This window comes from Neltuma alba, unplaced genomic scaffold (assembly GCF_004799145.2).
Source record: "Neltuma alba isolate B1F8T4 unplaced genomic scaffold, ASM479914v2 tig00012126_pilon, whole genome shotgun sequence".
NCBI classification, from domain to species: domain Eukaryota; kingdom Viridiplantae; phylum Streptophyta; class Magnoliopsida; order Fabales; family Fabaceae; genus Neltuma; species Neltuma alba.
Genome location: NW_021636678.1, coordinates 104,114 through 122,901, shown reverse-complemented (window position 1 = coordinate 122,901; position 18,788 = coordinate 104,114). Strand labels below are relative to the sequence as shown.

Sequence of the window (18,788 nt, the reverse complement as noted above, 5' to 3'; positions counted from 1 at the left end):
AAGAAAGATAAACACCCTGGGGACTTTATGAGTGCTCTTAACTCCCCTTAAATTTTATTCAATATAAGAAAAGCATACATGTCCAGTAAATTAGAAGATGATAATTAAGATACAATGATAGTAATAGATTATGATTTAGCATATTTAAAGTGACTCTGCGCAATAGAGAGGCATACTTGAAGAGGCTTAATTAATTAATGAGGTTGGGAGGATTGGAGAGAGTGATTTCGCAAAGAGGTGAAGAAGCGAAGCAAGAGGGAATTGATGAGGGAATCAGGGAAGAGTCGAACGAACATGGCTTGGAGAGAATGCAAGGGATGAGGCTCACACTCCTTCTCGTATCCAAACCATCTCATGCTGCTTCTGCTGTATTCCTCTGCTGTTAGAATCGCCCATGACGCCTCCCTCTTTATCATCTTCGTTGCCACATATAATGGCTCCTATAAATATATATATATATATATATTTATTTATATATATATACACATTCATAACAACAACCATCAACCACATTAATTTAATTATCTCAATAACACTGCCTTAACTTAATTACTACCTTCTTCCACATAATATAGTTACCTGACACTGGATGTCAATTCCCTTCTCTTTGTACTCCAAACTCATGCTTCTTGACATCATCCTTACGTACCTGACAATAAATCCTCATTCCCCTTAACTTTTCGAATATGAATAGTTACTGATAAGAAGAAGCTTTGGTCCTCAATTTAAGTTACTTATAGCATATTTAATGTCTTGTTTTTCAGTTTCATTCTTATTTAATTCTGACTGAAAAGAAAAAAGAAGGGAGAGGTCTGAGAATGATTTGTGTGTGTGTGTGTATATATATATGGAGAGAGAGAGAGAGAACTTCAATAAGAGTAAAAATGAAAATTTTTGTTAATTTAATGCATTTCTTGATATGGCAAAATATATTACAAGTGACTCATATTAAGGATCGGAGTGGTTTTTATTTTGTACATAAGAAAGAATTAAGGTTCCGTTTGGTACGAATCATTAAAAATTAAAGATAAGGACTAAGATTGTAATTGAGAAAAATCATTAAAAAAAATATTTAGGATAAGTAATTGTTTGTTATATGGGATTAGACAAACCCATAAAGGTAGGATTGGGGAATAGCATCTCCCCCTATGGTATTTCCTGATCTCACCTCCACGAGTTTGTCTAATCTCATATAACAAGCAGTTACTCATGATAAATATCTTTTTAATGATTTTTCTCAATTACAATCATTGTCCATATCCTTCATTTTTAATGCTTTGTAGTATTCCTCAATCTTACATACATGGATTTGTCAAATCTTATGTAACAAACAATCTCTCATACTAAACACTCTTTTAATAAATTTTTCAGTTTCAATTTAAATTCTTACATCTCATTTTTAATACTTTGTAGCAAAGGAGCACTAAAATACGCCTTTGATTGTATTAGTGAGCTGTAGACCTGGGTGACAAATTATTACTCTTATTAAATTCCATCACATCCCAACCTCTCCCGTGGACACAACTGACGCAGCTCATTATGTATAAATATAATAATAAATCCCGACACATCATGCTGCCGCTCCACTAATTTGGATACTAACTGATCCTCCCTGTCCTTACCCTATCCTCCGCTCAGAGAATTGAAGTGTTAGGTTTCACAGTTGTGTCAATAATTGTTGTGAGCAACAGGATTAAGAATATGTTTGATGGTAGGAACATGATTAGTGTTGTGAGGTACGTATGATTATGTTTTAATGAACCGATGCATGGCATGAACTGAGTAAATATAGAGGGGAGACTCAGGAATAGGATGATTAAGCAGATAAAGGACGTGCGTGGATAGATAGAGAAAATGGAACTTACTCTTTTGTGGCGGCGTAGACGGCGTTGAGAGGGTAAGAAGGAAAGGCGACGGTGAGGCCGGAGCCGATGTTGATGATGGCTCCTTTCTTCTTCTTCAGCATCTGTGGGATCACTGCCTTTGTCATCCAAGTCAGTCCCTCCATGTTCACTTTAATCATCTGCTCCATCGTCTCCAACTCCCCCTCGTGAAAGAACCTAGGCTCACCGGAACCCACCGTGCCTGCGTTATTAACCAGCACGCCGACATCTAGACCTTCTGTCGCCTCCTCCATCCTCTTCATTATCTCCTCCCCACCGATGCTCCCCAGATCCATCTCCACCACCCTGGCATCCGCGTCAGGGTGTCTCTCTCTAATCTCCGTCCATGTGTCATGAAGTTTTCTGGGGTTTCGTCCGACCAGAACCAGATTGAGTCCTCTGGAGGCGAGTTCAAAAGTGAGGGCTTTACCGATTCCGTCGGTGCAGCCGGTGACGATGGCCCAAGAGCCGTAGTGTTTGAGGTTCTTGGGCGGCCTCAAGAACATGACCCACAGCCACCACAGGACATGGGTCGCGAGTTTGCAGAGAGAGATGAAGCCTAGGGTGCATGTTGCCACCACCATGAAATCAGCCCACGTGCTTGTGGCCATTCTCCAGAGCAAGCATGCTGCAGAAGCAAGTTTATTGTATCTTGAGATTCTCCATAATATATCATGCACTAGCAAGCTACTATAATTGCAAAGTTCGCTATTCCCTCTCAATTATTGTGACAAATAAAGTATATATTCAAAGTCACTTTCAGTGCTAATAGCAACAATCAGCATGGTGCTGATAATCAAATATTAATCATTCAAATCTAATATTGAAGGCCAATATTTAACATTTAGTATATTTTTTTCCAAAAAATATGTTTCTTTTAATAGATACATAATCCTAAATAAACGTAATTTCTTAATTGTAAATTTTTTATTTAAAAATTACTAGAAAATTTTAAATTTAGATCATTAAAACTGATTTTGAATAGTTTAGATTTTACTGCAGTTATTAACACCGAAACTGGTTTCATACCTCCATATTCAGCGAAAGCAATGCAACGACAACTATGATATAGCGCTTCACCACGGCCATAAGTTCCATATATATATATATATATATATATATATATATTTACCTAAAATAAAATTTACATAAATTATCAAAAAGTGTTTGAAAATAATTTATCAAGAAGACCCTCGTGTTGGCATCAAAATTTGAATCTATAAAATAGATCTTTACCAACTCTGAGTGAGCTCCACAATATATTGTCCCTTTTCAATTAGCCAGTATTAAGAAGCTGGCTTCTCTTTCTTTCTTTATTGTTTATTCCAGCGAAAAAGAATAATGTATACTACTGTTAGTTGAAGTTGAGTTTAAAAATTGCCAACACCACAGCCAATGGCGGATTCATGGGCGCAAGCGAAGGTTTTTTGTTCACATAATTTTTGCCCTCAATTTTTCCCTTCTAAATAGGCTTATTTCTTACCCCAAAAGAAAAAAAAAAAACTATATTACATTACCATGTAATGCATCTCCTGAATCCCGTGCAATGGTCTTCATTCACGTTCGTTCATTCACAGCAAAGGCAGAGAATATGATATTCCTCCTTCTGTGCGAAACTTCCCATTGCTCCCCCGTTTTAAATCCGGCAAGAGCAGATCACGCATGCCTCTTGCACTTCTCTTACTATTTGCTTCCAACTGAGTATGACGCTGACATGATACTCCGCTTAAACACATCTACAAAATAGCCTAAACTTTTCATCTTATTTTATAAGGGAATCTTGCCTCCATTATGAATTCGAAGCTTTAATTTCTTTGCATTAGCTTCTATACTAAACGACTTGAATCTGTTTACCCAGAAAAAGAGACAAAGAAAGGGTATGTTTTCGACTTATCTTGAATAACATGTTCCTGTTAAAACGAGCCGACAGTTGCGCCTTGCGCTTAATTCATCAGTCGTTAGTTTGCCAATGATCCCATACGATACCCTCTGATTATGGCATTACAACTCATTCGTGCATCACCAACACAATTCCGAACGTTAAATAATAAAATCTATGAGACAGAAACATTTCCATATGCATTTCATTTTCTACATGAAGTGACATGAAGAAAACGTTGGGTGCGAAAATCTCCAAGAAAATCCATCGTAGACATAGATTAGAACTATAAGAGAAGCATTGATAGATTAAATAACTATATTCAATTAATCCTTTTAATATATATTGAGATTGTGTTCGCCTCTTATGGCCAAGTATCATCATAAACTTTACCACAACAAAAACGCTTTAGGTACTATCTTACACGCTAGCTAAGAGCAAAGCCTTTCAAGAGCGAGGTTTTCATCGCCACCAACAGCTTCCAAAGCACTCCTCGCCTGAGCTTCAGGGAATCCCATCTCTGCGAGCTTCTTTACCTGTACCAGTGTAAAATGGAAAATTCATTTGTCTAAGCAACAAAAATGAACTTTGCTTATCCCCGGGGGGGGGGGGAGGAACTTTATGACATGCAGAGTGAATCTGATGCATTGATGAGATCAATTGTAATTTGTTACAAGCTCAACGATGTCAATCCATCCTCCAATGACATGAGATCAAATGCAAAAGCTCAGTACCTTTTCCTCAATCCCAAGAGATGATGCCTTGGCAAAAGCTTCGGTCCAGTACCGTGCAGTGCCAACAAATGTCTGGTAGTCTTTGAGATACTGCATTGTCCATGGAAATAAACTGATTCAGAATGACATAAGAGTATAAGGAAAAATATGCAAACATAAATTTGGCAGTGAAAATTAAGTATGGAATGCAAAATATTACTGCATTTAACCAACCGCGGACAGAGCATCATGCAATATATAAGAAACGTCATTAACAACACAGACCCTGAGCCACACCTGTTGTGCTACAACAGCATCTTGAGGATCATCAGGTTGAGGAGCAGAGAGAAGTGCTTGCACAGAAAGCAGCGCTGTTTTCAGTGTCAGTGCAGGGCTCCATTGATCTTTCAAGATGTCCAGACAAATAGCTCCACTCTGACTGCTGATATTAGGGTGCCTTCAACAGGTGACATAACACAGTATAGAATATAAGCATTATATGAACGAATATGCTTCGCCAGCAGCAGGGTATTAAATGCCATACATAATTAACTACTCTGTTTATAGGCGCTAAAAAATTGAAAAAGTTTCCATAATAAGTGGTCAGTCAATCATGACAACAAGTCTCCCTCTTCAGAAGCCAGAACATCTAATTCACTGTAACTTAATTAATGAAGCAAACTCCAAAAGCTCGACGTTCCAGCACCAAAACTTTATTGCCATTAAAAACACACAGTATTTGATTTATCTATTCTCAGTGCAATAACTTTTGGGCAGAAGATTTAGTTCAACCACACAGTGTATTGTGAAAGAACCATACTTATGTGATGAACCATGCTCAATCATAGCGACTAGATTGGAATGAAGACCACATAATATTAGTGGGTGGGGTAGGGGAAGATTCACCAGTCACATTATTCAAGTTTTCAAACAGGGTCAGCACATGATTCTAATCTGGCTGCTTTTGATCCATTTACAGTAACGTCAATAATCAATAACAGAAAAAGAGGAAGGGGCCGCGGGGAGATGGAATTCTAGCTTAAGGCTTGTTATCAACTAAGTAAGTTAACCATGACTAAATGACAAAACATTGGTCCTTGAAGATATATTTTCATGAAACTAACAGCATGTCAAACAACTACGCAAAGAGTTCTCCCTGATTAAATGATAAAACATTGGTCCTTGAAGATATATTTTCACGAAACTAACAGCATGTCAAACAACTAAGTGCAAAGAGTTCTCCGCATAACTATTCCAAACCTTCTTTCCTTCTTCCACATCCATAATCCAACATCAAAGCCCAGATAAATTTCAATGTCAAAAACAATGATTTTACAGGACTATATCGAACAACACAAACAAGGAAACCTAGCACACGCCTTATAATATCCCGCATATGAACGAAGCACAAAAAGGACAGAGGTCCATCAAAATTATCGCACCAGACTTTCGTCGCAAACTGCATTTTGGGAGGTTCGAAGGGATAGCCATCTGCAATCAAGGAAAAGGGCATAGCAAGTTAATAAAAACTTCCAAACTATTATCCTTCACATGCTATCCAAGAGAAGCAGATCAAGCAATAAGCCAATTAACCAAGCGTCGCCAAAGGGTAATCCCAGTAGGCACTACTAAAAACCCTACCCTCCAATCATATACAATTGACAACATGTCGAAATTCATAAACTAGAATGAACATACCGGGTATGGTAATGTCAATTTGGAAAATGCCCCCCTCGTAAGGAGTTCCGAGAGGGCCAGGAATGGTTCCGATCAAGCGAGCAAGGTTGTCGCCTTTGACGTTAACCTTGATGCCGGAGCCCTCAATATCCTTGCCGCATTCGACAAGCTCCTTCTGGACGCGAACAAAGTCGATCATCTTCAATCTGAGGGAGGAATCAGAAAAAGAGAAACCCTAGAGAGTGAGAAAGAGAAATAGGCTTGGGGGCGAGGATAGAAATCAAAAGAACACGATACATATATGTGAAGAACACGACACACCACCGCCTGCTTACTTCAACGGAGAGGAAGCAGAAAGAAGAGGAATAAAGTTTGCACCTTTTCACTTTCCTTTGTCTTCTCACTCTCTCGCGCTTTATATACTGTCACACCCCCACTGGCATTACCCGCATTAGTAAAGGCCAGTGAGAAGAGGAGAACGCGGATTCTTTATTTATATACGTCATCCACTAAATTTAGAAAGAAAAAAAAAATCTTTATGAGGCAGGCGTTAAATTCAGAAATGATACATCTTATGTGACCTAGATTCATCAATACGTATAAAGTAAAATTTAATTTCAATTTAGATCCTTCATTATCTTTAGTTACTGTTTATGACTGGCGCAAGTTTCCTTTTTTGGTGGGTTTTTTTTTTGGATAAATTCGTGCAGCCTTGCTCGGATCATAATCTAAACTAATGAAAGATTAGTTAGCAAAATAATAATAATGATGATGATGATCTCCGGATGGCACCGCACAGAAATATAGACACGTAATAGTACTACTTTTTGAAACATTATAATTATATTTTACAGATATGATTTTTTTTTTATATAAAAAGTGGAAAATATTGATTGTGCGATTGTGTCTTTTTAACGAATAATGGATATTAATACAATTTATGTTTTGATGAATGCACTTTAAAAAAAAAAAATTTGTGCACTTATATGGCAAACAGATAAACTATGAAAATATCTACTGTTAGGTTCATGAATTAAAATGAACTCATTGAAACGGGAGCGGATGACCTTTTTCTATTTTATATATAAACTTGTTCAGTTTTAAATGCAAGACTTATTTTATAATATAAATGATATCATAAAATGAGTTTTAAATTTAGTACTCTTTCAATTTTTAATATAAGACCTAATTGTTGGATTAATTTTAGTCCTGAATATAATACCTATTTATCATATTTATCGATTTTTTCTAAATTATTTCTATAGATATTCTCCTAATCATAATCGAATAGGAGTGGAGGGAGGATACTAGTAAAGATAATTATAGTGTTTTAGAAGAAACATGTGATTTTTTTTATAATTATCTAATTTATATAACTTTTTTAATTTAATCAAATTAATTAAATAGATCTTATATTAAAAACAAAAGAAGTGGAAGGGAAGTAAGAATTAAGATATGTTGATTGAGCCGATTCAAGTGCATTTCATTCACGTGGTCTTTGTACAAAACTACAAATATTGTTTTTTTGACCAGCTACAAAACTACAAATATTAAAAGCTATAATAGCAATTAAAAAATATCAAATTACCTTAACTTCTTAATATAAGAACTAATTTAATATTCGATTTAGTTCTAAATATAATATCACAATCAATTTTATTTCTCATATTTTATTAAAGTAATCTTGCAGTAATTGCACATGTTAAATATTTTATTAAATGATAGTTATAGCTAATATGTTTGATTAGTTATGATATTTTAGAAAAAATAACACATATTTAATTACAAATAACTAACTTAACATGATTTCTTAATCTATACAAATTAGTCAATGAGCTTTTATATTAAACACCGGATGTAATATTTGCTCTCCACAAATCAAAATGAATTTGAACCAATAACTAGATGTCTAGATGAATAGGTCTATAACCACACCAATAAAATAAAAATAGAATTAATATAATTTTTGGTTTTTTACGTCTATCTTTATTTTAGTTTTGGTTTCTGAAATTTCAAACCATATGTTTTGATTCATTAAGAGACAAAATGGTCCAAGTTTTAATTGAATTATAGGGAGCTAATATTTTAAATGAAAAAAATTTAAAAGACCAAAACTTACTATTTGAAATTTGAGAAACTAAAACTGAAATGAGAATACATTTGAGGAACAAAAATTGTATTAACTGATACAAATATTATCAGTAGTAAGAAAGCATGATCAAGTATTATGTCATCCCTTATTTTGAAAAAAAGTGCTTGAACTTTTTTCATGTTCATGTGAGAGAAAATTGCCCAAAAAAAAAAAAATCCAATGTATCCCACCCCATTAGTAATAATCCACCCGTCCCTTTTTATACGTAATATTAGATTATATCACATAAATCAAAAGGTTAGCTAAACATAATAAATAAGTAGAAATTAATTTTTTTTTTCAAAATACCCTTATTCATGAGGAAGAGAGAGTATAAGAAAGAGAATAATAAAATTATCATAATAAAGAGAGTTATAAAAGAAAGCAAATGTGGATGGAGAGAGATGATAGTTTAGAAAATGAGATAATAAATATATTGTATATTAAAATAAGTAATTAATGGAGGCAAAATAGAAAATTTGCTAAAAAAATTTAAGATAATTTGTAAATATTGCTTATATTCAGGAACAAGAAGAAGATAGTAGTTTTTGCTTATAAAAACAGACGAAGAGAGTATATATGTTACTTATAATTGTGATCTTAAACGTGAAAAGGGAAGTTATAGTGATGAAAATCAATAAATCTGGTATGCAGTCGATGCACCGTAGAAGGCCGGGAAGTGACTATGTGAGATAGTTTTTTCAAATGATAATAAATAAAGACTTTAGAAATTACTAAATCTCAAATTGGGATTTGTTATCAAATTTTATGAGATTTTAATAATACTTGACTTACAAATAACATTACGTTTTTGTAAAATACCTGGTTTGAAATTTTGTAATTTTCATTATTTTTGGGTCATTTTTTCTTTCTTTTTTTCAAGAAATTGAAGCCCACTACCCCTTGTGTGAGGAGCACAACATTTCAAGCTTAAAACTTAATATGGGCTAAAAGCCCAAGTCTGTTTTGGGCCCGACAAGCCCATGAGGCAAGGAAGCAGGATTGTTAATTTGTCATTCTGCTGTTTCATTGGAGGCTAATAAAGATAGCAGGAGCTTGCGAGGTGATGAAGATCGAAGAACACTGAAGTGATACGCATTTTCCTTCATTCATAGATGTTGCACAGAGACATGCATGGGACATGGACATAAATAAACAAAGAAAAGAAGAAGTAACCAGAACTGATTTGGTGTTGTTCAACTAGAAACCCGTATATCCACTTGTTTCTTCATGTTCCGATACATAACCGTTGGAGCTTGAACAAGACGACGATGCTGAAGCATGGAGGTTTTGGTTTTGCAGCATCATAAAATCAAAGAATGTTGGCTGACCTACCATGTCTTGCCTGTCGTTGTTATTATTATTATTCTGAACGTGACTCCTCGTCCTCCTCGTGTCACCACCACTTGTTTTCTTGAGGGATACTCGACACAGAACCCAGTCTCCGACCTCCTCGGACTTGGAAGAAGCAGAGACAAGACGATATTCGTGCATGATCCAATCAGTTTTAGAGCCGTTTGGGGAATTACCCTGGTAAAAAACAAGGGTTTTTCTTATACCAACGATGTCATTGTTTCTTAAAGAAGTTATTTTCTTGTCTGATCCTGTTGCCTTCCAATATCCAGAGGTGGTTGTTCGGTTCATGCGATTCCCATTTCGATATTTTGCTTCCTTTGGACTGAAAAAGTGCCTCTCTTCCTCATCAGAGTTACCTAATTCATCAAAACCCACATTAATTGACCTCCATCAGTTTTCATTAATTAGTAATAGTTCCTCCCCTTAATTACAAGCACAAGAATAATAATGCAACTTAAATTATCATATGCTTACCTCACTCACTTCGCTTTGATTTCTTAAAAACCTCTCGTCGCTAAAAGTTTGACCTCTTAAAATCATACTACTTCTGATTCTAAATATAAGAGCTAGTTGATGATTCTAAATGTAAGACTTCAATTTACTTTATTGCCTAAATTTATAATGTGTTCTAAAAAATATCTTTATTGATTGTAAATTATTTCCACCCAAATATAGTTTCAATATATATGATAGAATAAGGATAATTTAAGGAAGTCAACACACATTTGTTATAAATAACTAACTTAACTAATTTTCTTAATCTCCTCAAATTAGCTATTTAACTCTTATATTAAGGGCTGAAGGTAATATAAGCTAACTTTTTGAGGAATACTCTCTTTCTCTGCCCTATAAATAGAAATATAAGAAAATAGTAATCAAGTAACACCAGGGAGGGATTGAAGTTGAGTTCAAGATTAAAAAAGGAGTTCATTGAGTAGTTGAATAAGAAGAAATGAAGAGTCTCACCTGGCAAATCCCAAGGATCGAAGTTGCAGAGATTGAGGTCAGGAATAATGGAAGCAGGCAAGGGAAGGCAGAAGATCTTGCATTTCAAGTACTGAAACACAAGTTCTTGATCTGTCGGCTGGAACCGAAAACCAGGAGGCAATCTGCTCACTCCATTTCTAACAAAATTCATCTTTTCCATTATTATTGCTTAAAAAGAAACAAGGTCCCTATATGATGATCCACCGCGTCAGGCTGAGAGAGGCATATCAATGTTGATAACTCGCACGTATTTATAGACAAGCTTTAGGGAAAAAAAAGAAAGAAAAGATAGCCTTGCCTTTACTTCGCAATAATGGTTAAAGGCTATTAAATTTTAATGCTGCCCAATTAAATTAAACCAATTCTTTTCTTTTCGTTGTGCCTTCCCTTTTAATTATATATCGTCTTATGCCGGAGATCATCGATTCACAGTCAGCATTTCTGTATTTATATAGTTTCCTTTCTCAATTTTAATTTATTGTCTATTCATAATCTCATATCATTTGAAGTATCGTCTGAGATTCTATTGGCCTGCTGACAAGTATTTAATGAATCAAAACCTCATTAGCACCAACAACGTGCGTCTTTTAAAAGAAGTAATTTGCAATTTATGTGTTATATCTAGATAAATTAGATTCAAAGAATCCCCAATTCAGCGCACGTGGTAGCAAAAGTTAAGAAAAGCATATTCAAAGATTTCTCGAACTTTAAATCAAACTATAGTTTGAAGTATGCCCATATATATAGGTTTTGGAGTTTCCAGCATTCCTTTCGAAATTTGCTCTATGTTCTGACTTCAAATGGATACTAAACCTGACTGATAATTAAACTATTATATCTACTGGATAGAGAATAAAGCTGAAATATTCATGTCATTGCGTATGAGAAGAGAGAAAGATAAAAATTATGAGATACTTCTCAGTAGTCTCCCGTAGCTTAATCAAGAGGGAAATACGATTAAGTTTTCTTGGACGAAATATATAATTAAGTTTATATATTAAATCCAATAAGCTTTCTTTTTTTGGTTCGGCCTAACATAGCTACATTGGTTTGCCTGTGTATGAAATCTGTTTTGAAGAGTTCGAACTGATTTTGCAAAATGCATCTAGTAAATAACTATTTGGAGTTCAAATATAGTAATATATAACTATTTTGATCCACATAAAATTACAATCAGTATTTCCTATCAATGAGAATTTTTTAATCATATTTAACGTAAGCTTCCTTGGTTGATTCTGATTAATAATTTCAATGCCAAATTCTATTATTGTACGTTTTAGTGATTTTAAATAGAGAAAATTGTATCAAGGTCTCATCTAAGAAAATTAAATATAAAAAAATCCTTTAAAATCATCAAATTAATCTGAAGTCTTAATAGACCTCATTACAAGTAATTTCACTTGTTCAATTACTAAGTTGTTCTTATCTCTTTTTTTTTAGTATGCATTAACAACTAAGAGGGAAGTAATTAACAATTTAATATGCAAAGATTAACAATTATCCTGGTAGGTATTAACAACTGATGCACTAAGAAAATATGTTGTTAATATCTGCCACAATAGTTGTTAATCGCTACACTTTAAGTTATTAATGGTCAATGTGTGCTTAAAAAAAGAAAGAAAGAAAACTTAGTAATGGAACAAGTGAAACTTCTTACAATAAGATCATTTAAGACTGCTAATTGATTTGATGATTTCAATAAGCTGCTTTGTCTTTATGCCTTTTAGGTGGGACCTTAATGTAATTTTTCCTTTTAAATATCATCTCAAATTTTTTTCTTATTTTTGGGTACTAAATTAAGATACATCCATTGTAACTTACATACTAATCCATCGTATCATTAAAGTTAACGTTTACATTGACATCATTCGCGGTAGAAAGAGTAGTTAACGTTTCGTATGAAATTCAAACTAATCCGTAAAGTGACTTGTATTGTTACTTGAAACACTGACCACGATGTTTACATTAAAAAAGGTTTAATACAATACTATGTCCTTATATCATGCTTTTATTTTAGTTTTAGCCTCTATAATTTCAAATCATAAATTTTAAAATACTCTAACTTATTATTAAAATATAGAAACTAGCGATTTAGACAAAAAAAAACTTGAGAGACTAAAACTATGATTTCAAATTATAATAATCAAAATCAAAATAAGAACAAACTAGCTATAAGGATCAAATCTTGTATTAACCTTTTGAAAAATATCACATCTGATATTTAATATAAAAGCTAGTTTGATATTTAATTTGATTCTAAATATAAGACTACAATCCACTTTATCTCTCTTATTTATTTATTTTTTTAAAGTAGTTTTTGTAGTAACTGTATACATTAAATGTTTCATTTATAATTTTGGCTAATACACATAATTAGCAATGATATTTTAGAAAAAAATAACACTTATTTATTATAAATAACTAACTTAACTAATTTTTTAATATACTTAAATTAGTTAACTAGTTTTTATATTAAAAAATGGACGTAGTAATTTCTTTGACAAAGAGAATATATGTGACAATAACAAGAGAATATTTTTATCAATATATCGCATTAATCCATCCAAAGTCACATCAAATTCACTATAAATTAAAATTAATCAATTAAAAATTGAATCTAGTTATCAAAATGCTAATTAATCACAATCTTCAAACTTAAGATACACCTTTTTAAGGCAACACAATAAATTCGGAACCAAACTTTAACTAATGATCTTTTTATTTTCAGATAACAGACTTTGCTAATCTTATATGCTCCAATATTTAATTTTCATATTTAGTTGTTTTTTCCCCTGCAAGGAGAAGATGAAGATTCGCTTAAGATAATTGCATGCAAAAGCTATTCAATACTGTGACGTCCAACTGCATGAGAGACGAGTCAGCCTTTAGTATTATCATGTGGCTTTCCTAAAAAGTTTCCTCACACAACTATCCCATTACTTCTCATGTCTTTTCATTTGCCTTTTTTAGTTTATTCTAGATTTGCCATTTTAGTGGATTAGCATGTTGATGTGACTATATTGTAATCTGAAACTTTTTTCCCTCTTTTTTTAAAATCAGTTTCTTGAACACATAAGTGGATAGATGACTCATACGGTCGCAGCTTTAGGCCTGTACAGGGGCCTTTAATAATATTTTTTATTGTTATAGTTTACTTAATTAATTAAGTACAGTTTATTTGATATGGGTAGAGCTTTTTTATGGGAGAATTGCAATAAGATTTTAAAAATAGGATTTAATTACCTAAAGTTTATCAATAAGTAAAGAGTAAACAATAACAAGTTTTAGAATAAGGAATAATAATAGATCTTGTTATTAAATTTTTTTAGTAATTAATTTTGTGGGACTTCTTCGTAACTTTTTCTTTTTTCTTTATCCGGACAAAAAAAATTGGCGAAGTCAAAGTGCTTTAACTTTACTCGCCAAGTGTAACATCGATGGCAAGTACAGAGCATTCCACTATGGAAGGTACTTTAATTTCTTCTTTGGGAAAACTAATTTGTAGGTCCTTATAATTATACTCAATTTTGAATCAAGTCCCTAAACTTTCTTTCTTTTTTATTGGATCCTTTAAGTTTCTACCGTTAGATCCATTACTCCCTAAAACCTAAAACTGTTAATGAAAACTAACACTGTTAAAAGTTTCGTTGAAAGTCTAAATCTTCTTCTTCTTCAATCTCCTTTCATCGTAAGTCTGTAACCCCCAAGCTCTCTCTCTCCTTTTCTCCTTCCTTAATATCATCTCCTTCCCCCACCATTAAATCTGGTGGATGCTATCTAGAAATCATCCACAAGGCCTTTTAATCAAATATCCCAGAAAATATACCTAATTCACACCCAAGTCATTTTGGATGACACTGATTGAATCAATAAGATATATTGAGAAACCAATGCATGAACCAAATTATTCCTATGTTTCGGCGTAGAGTGCTACTTTGAGATCATATCCATATAAGAACTTTTAATCACTATAGCAGCCCAAGTCAAATTTTGTTTAGTTATTGACATCATCCTCAACAAATGAGAAAGAAATGCATATAACTCATCCATTTCTCCTTCCCAAAATGTCTCATCGGAGTGGAGCCTGCATTACTATATCTCTTCTTGCATTGGTGAAACGAGAAGCGGGCGTGATTGGCGGTAAGGTGGGGGAACTTTACGTGCTGTTACATTTTCCGAACCAATATCATCATAACAAGATCACGGCGGCTGTTGACTCTAGTGAGATCCTCCACTATCGCCGTCAGGAGGATCACCGGTCTAAGTCTCCAGAAATCCTCCAAACAGTCATTCTCTTCATTATCGATCATGGTTACCTCCATTGTAGAAGTAGAGTTGCTGCACCGGTCATGGAATCCCACATGGCCAGGCCCATATGTGAAGGCTTCTTGGTTGCGATGGGTACAATTGTTCAAGTAATAATAGCAGCTGTGTAGTCAAAAAAGTCGAGCTCTAATGGCATACATGTTGGAGATGGAACGGCGAGATGTATAATGGTGGGGAAGGAGAGAGAAAGCTTGGGGGTTATGGTGGAAGGAATTCGAAGAAGATGATGATTTAGACGGAACTTTCAACGGTGTTAATTTTAACTTGACAGTTTTAGGTTTAGGGAGTAACACATATGACGGTGGAAATTTAAAGGATCCAATAAAAAGAAAAAAAAAAACTCAGGGACTTGATTCAAAACTGAGTATAATTACAAGGACCTCCAAATTAGTTTTCCCTTCTTCTTTTTACTAAAGTCAAAATGTCAAATTATATTATTGTTCGCTTCAATTCAGCCATGTTTTCCGCTTGAAAACAATAATTCATTTCTTGTAAAAATTCACAAGATTTAACTAAAACAGTATATACTTATGCGTTGGCTCTTGACCAATCAAAACTGTCAACTCATTTAATTGTAGCGTAAATTAGAATAATTTTTCTGAGAGTTGATTAAATTATACATACATTATATTCTTTCTTAAAGCATCGTATAAACTCTCAACACTTGATGTGTGTGCAAAACATATTCATTTGAATTATTTTCCATATTGTATAGTTGTCTTTTGCTTAACATGAATTAAGATTATTTTGCATTGAAATTTAGCATCAATTCAATTATTTTTACTATTAAATTAAGTAAAACTACAGCAAAAAACCAAAGTTAAACTACTGAACTCTAATTTCAAATTAAATATCTTTGTTCCTTAAATGATATTTTCAGCAAAATAATACTCATCAGCTGTAATTTAAGAATCTCAAAAAGATTTATTTTGGCATCTTTATATTGCAACATATGATTTGCTAAAATGTATAAATACAGGAGAAAAATTACCTAGTTGCATAATTGTTTGATTAACGGTTATAGTTACAGATGAAATTTGTCACACTTAATTATATATGCATGTCAAACCATCAAAAACTGTACTTATTTTACATTACCAGGTGTTAAAAAATAAAACACATTAATGCTTATAAGTTCTTCTTCTTCTCTTTTTGGTATATAAACAAGTTTCGTTTCTGTTTCTTCAGTTAATTAACTGTATTTAGTACAGTATTAAGAATAAAACTGTTGATTTACATTGAAATATATGTTTAAATCTATTCAATTATTTACTCTTACATTAAATAAAATTACAATACAAAACGCAAGTTCAAGTGTTAAACCATACATATATATACCTTAATGATACTTTTTAAACAAAATAATAGTTATCAGCTGTGATTTAAGAACCTGAAAAAATTTATTTTAATATCTCTATATTTCAACATATACTCCTTTTGTCTTATTTAAAAGGCAGAGAGAGAACATATTTTTTGATTCTATTTATAAGCACTAAGAAAATTTTTTGTATAAATGTGCAATTTTATCTTTTATTTATTATTGTTTTAACTTTGTTTACATGATGTATATCAAATATGGATAAAATTATTAAATTATTAAATTTTAAATAAGAGTTAATAAAGCTTAATGTTTTTCTTAGCCTGTGTGAAATATGTTTAAAATAACTTATAAATAGGACGAAAGCAGTATATGATTTTCTATAATGTATAAATATAGAAGAAAAGTTACCTAGTTGCCTAATTGTTTGATCAACAGTTGTACATATACATATATATATATATGTATATATATTGATATTCTTTCACAGGAAGTGAGATTATTATTATTATTATTATTATTATTATTATTATTATTATTATTATTATTATTATTATTATTATTATTATTATATACTGGGAAAAAGAATCATTAAAAAATCATGTATAGGTGAAACTTGTCACGCTTAATTATATGTATACATATCAAACCATAAAAAACTGCAGTTATTTTACATTACCGCGTATTAAAAAGTAAAACATATTACCTGTAAGTTCTTCTTCTTCTTGTTTTTTTTGGGTATATACATAAGTTTTGTTTCTGTTTCTTCAATTAAAAGGAATGACACTTTCCTTCGCCAGGAAGAGTTGCTTTACACATCTTCCTCTCTTTTTTAACCAACCAACAACAAAAAAAAACCAAGACTTAATCAGGAAAAGATGCTCTGAGTGCCGATAAAATTAAAAAGGAAAAAAAAAAAGCATATATCGTAGGCAAGGTATAATGCGTTTGCATGCTTCAATCAATCTTTTCTGCTTAAACAACAGGCTCCCTTCTGTAGTTTTATCCACATGCTTGGGCCTTCCAATCTCTCTTTTACAAAACAACAATAATTAATAATAACTCCTTTAAAGAAAAAATTTAATTTCCACCGTAATTAACGACAGTATGTGTTGTTTTATCTTCTTTCTATAGTTGTCTGAGATTAAATATATTCTTTTCAAAGTTTGTTGAATCCTTTAAGACGAAGTGATCTTTGTGGCCCTCCCTTAAAAGAGACATTGGAGGGCTGCCCAGTTATGCTTAACGAATAAGAAACTTTGCCATTGACCCCCAAATCTTTTACTAAAAGAACTTGCCTTTAAATCCCCATTATTATTTTTAATAATGTTTTGCATTGTACTATTTCTGATTTTTAATATAAGAGCTAGTTGACTAATTTGAACAAATTAAGAAATTAATTAAATTAGTTATTTGTAATAAATAGATTTTATTTTTTCTAAAATATTCTTACTAATTAAGTGTTATTTGATGAAATATTTACACTTATAATTACTATAAGATTACCTTAAAAAATAGATAAATATGATAATCAAAGTGGATTAGGGTCTTCTATTTAAGACCAAATTGAAAGTGATATTAGTCCTTGTATTAAGGACCGAAAATAGCTCCGTATATTGTATTATGATTAAAGATAGATGATGTTAGATTTAAGCATTTTTTTTTGGTTTTTCTACAAATGTTTGCCCAATAACAAGTGATCATATGCGATAGCATTAATTTTGATGTAGCGTCGATGGAGATAACCAACTCTGTCGTGCAATCAGTTGAAGGCATGCATGGTCAAGTACTTCAATATTGAAGATCTCCAATGACACAGAGAACGATACATAGCTATGGATTATTTGAATAGTTACTTTCTCATACTGAGGTCAGTGTAGGACATTACACCAGAATAGAAAATATAATAGTGTAAGAGATGATTGGCGGATTTATTAGTTTGGTTTTAAATGTAAGAATTTACTTTATTTTATTTTTTAAATTTATATTTTTTCTAAACCATTTTTATTGAGTGTGCATATTTAAAAGACGTTTAATCAATTAGGTAATTTCGATGCAAATTATTAAAATGGATATTGTAGGGAAACCAATGTATATTTTTTTAAAATAATTAACTTAATTAAATTTTATAATATTTATAAATTAATCATCTAACGTGTGCATTTAGAATAACTCGTGCAGTTAGAATAGAATTGGATGAAGTACTCCCTCCGTCTTTTTTTTACAAGCAACAACTACCATTCTTTTCTTATTCTTAAATATAAGCAACATTTACAAGTGGTCTTAAATTTTTGTAGCAAATTTTCTATTTTGCCTTTATTATTGCTTATTTTAATATTCGATATATTTATTGTCTCATTTCTCAAACTATCATCTCTCTCCATCACACATTTTTTCTCTTTCATAATTCTCTTTATTATAATAATTTTTTTATTCTCTTTATTATACTTCTCCAATAAATAAGGGTATTTTGAAGGAAGAAACTTCTAATTTTTACCTATTTATAAACTAACTTTTT

General features: G+C 32.3%; 3 protein-coding genes across 8 annotated transcripts in view; all 3 read right to left on the bottom strand.

Annotated features, from left to right (window-relative positions):
* Positions 1–2,533, bottom strand: LOC114723231 (very-long-chain 3-oxoacyl-CoA reductase 1-like). Its single transcript, XM_028909399.1, has 3 exons — positions 1,866–2,533; positions 580–649; positions 1–440 (listed from the first exon to the last, which is right to left on the bottom strand). The coding sequence occupies exons 1-3, from the start codon at positions 2,492–2,494 to the stop codon at positions 195–197; spliced, it is 945 nt and encodes a 314-aa protein (XP_028765232.1). The 5' UTR covers positions 2,495–2,533; the 3' UTR covers positions 1–194.
* Positions 2,534–4,042: 1,509 nt separating this feature from the next.
* The window catches only part of LOC114723215 (ubiquitin-conjugating enzyme E2 27), a 20,763-nt gene continuing 6,017 nt past the window's right edge, over positions 4,043–18,788 (bottom strand). Inside the window, exons 1-6 of one of the 5 annotated variants that reach the window (XM_028909382.1) lie at positions 6,474–6,590; positions 6,174–6,358; positions 5,918–5,966; positions 4,773–4,932; positions 4,497–4,586; positions 4,043–4,298 (exon numbers count right to left, since the gene is read on the bottom strand). In XM_028909382.1, the coding sequence (XP_028765215.1) occupies positions 4,194–4,298; positions 4,497–4,586; positions 4,773–4,932; positions 5,918–5,966; positions 6,174–6,351 (582 nt within the window). In that variant the 5' untranslated portion in view covers positions 6,352–6,358; positions 6,474–6,590 and the 3' untranslated portion in view covers positions 4,043–4,193. Of the gene's footprint in view, positions 4,299–4,496; positions 4,587–4,772; positions 4,933–5,917; positions 5,967–6,173; positions 6,359–6,449; positions 6,591–18,788 lie in introns of those variants that run through there. The other 4 variants (XM_028909383.1, XM_028909385.1, XM_028909384.1 and 1 more) reach the window with 4 other exon arrangements.
* LOC114723214 (NAC domain-containing protein 83) overlaps positions 9,156–18,788 on the bottom strand; it is a 20,355-nt gene continuing 10,722 nt past the window's right edge. The window contains exons 2-3 of one of the 2 annotated variants that reach the window (XM_028909381.1): positions 10,606–10,777; positions 9,156–9,995 (exon numbers count right to left, since the gene is read on the bottom strand). In XM_028909381.1, coding sequence (XP_028765214.1) covers positions 9,484–9,995; positions 10,606–10,777 — 684 coding nt within the window. In that variant the 3' untranslated portion in view covers positions 9,156–9,483. Of the gene's footprint in view, positions 9,996–10,605; positions 10,827–18,788 lie in introns of those variants that run through there. The other variant, XM_028909380.1, reaches the window with a different exon arrangement.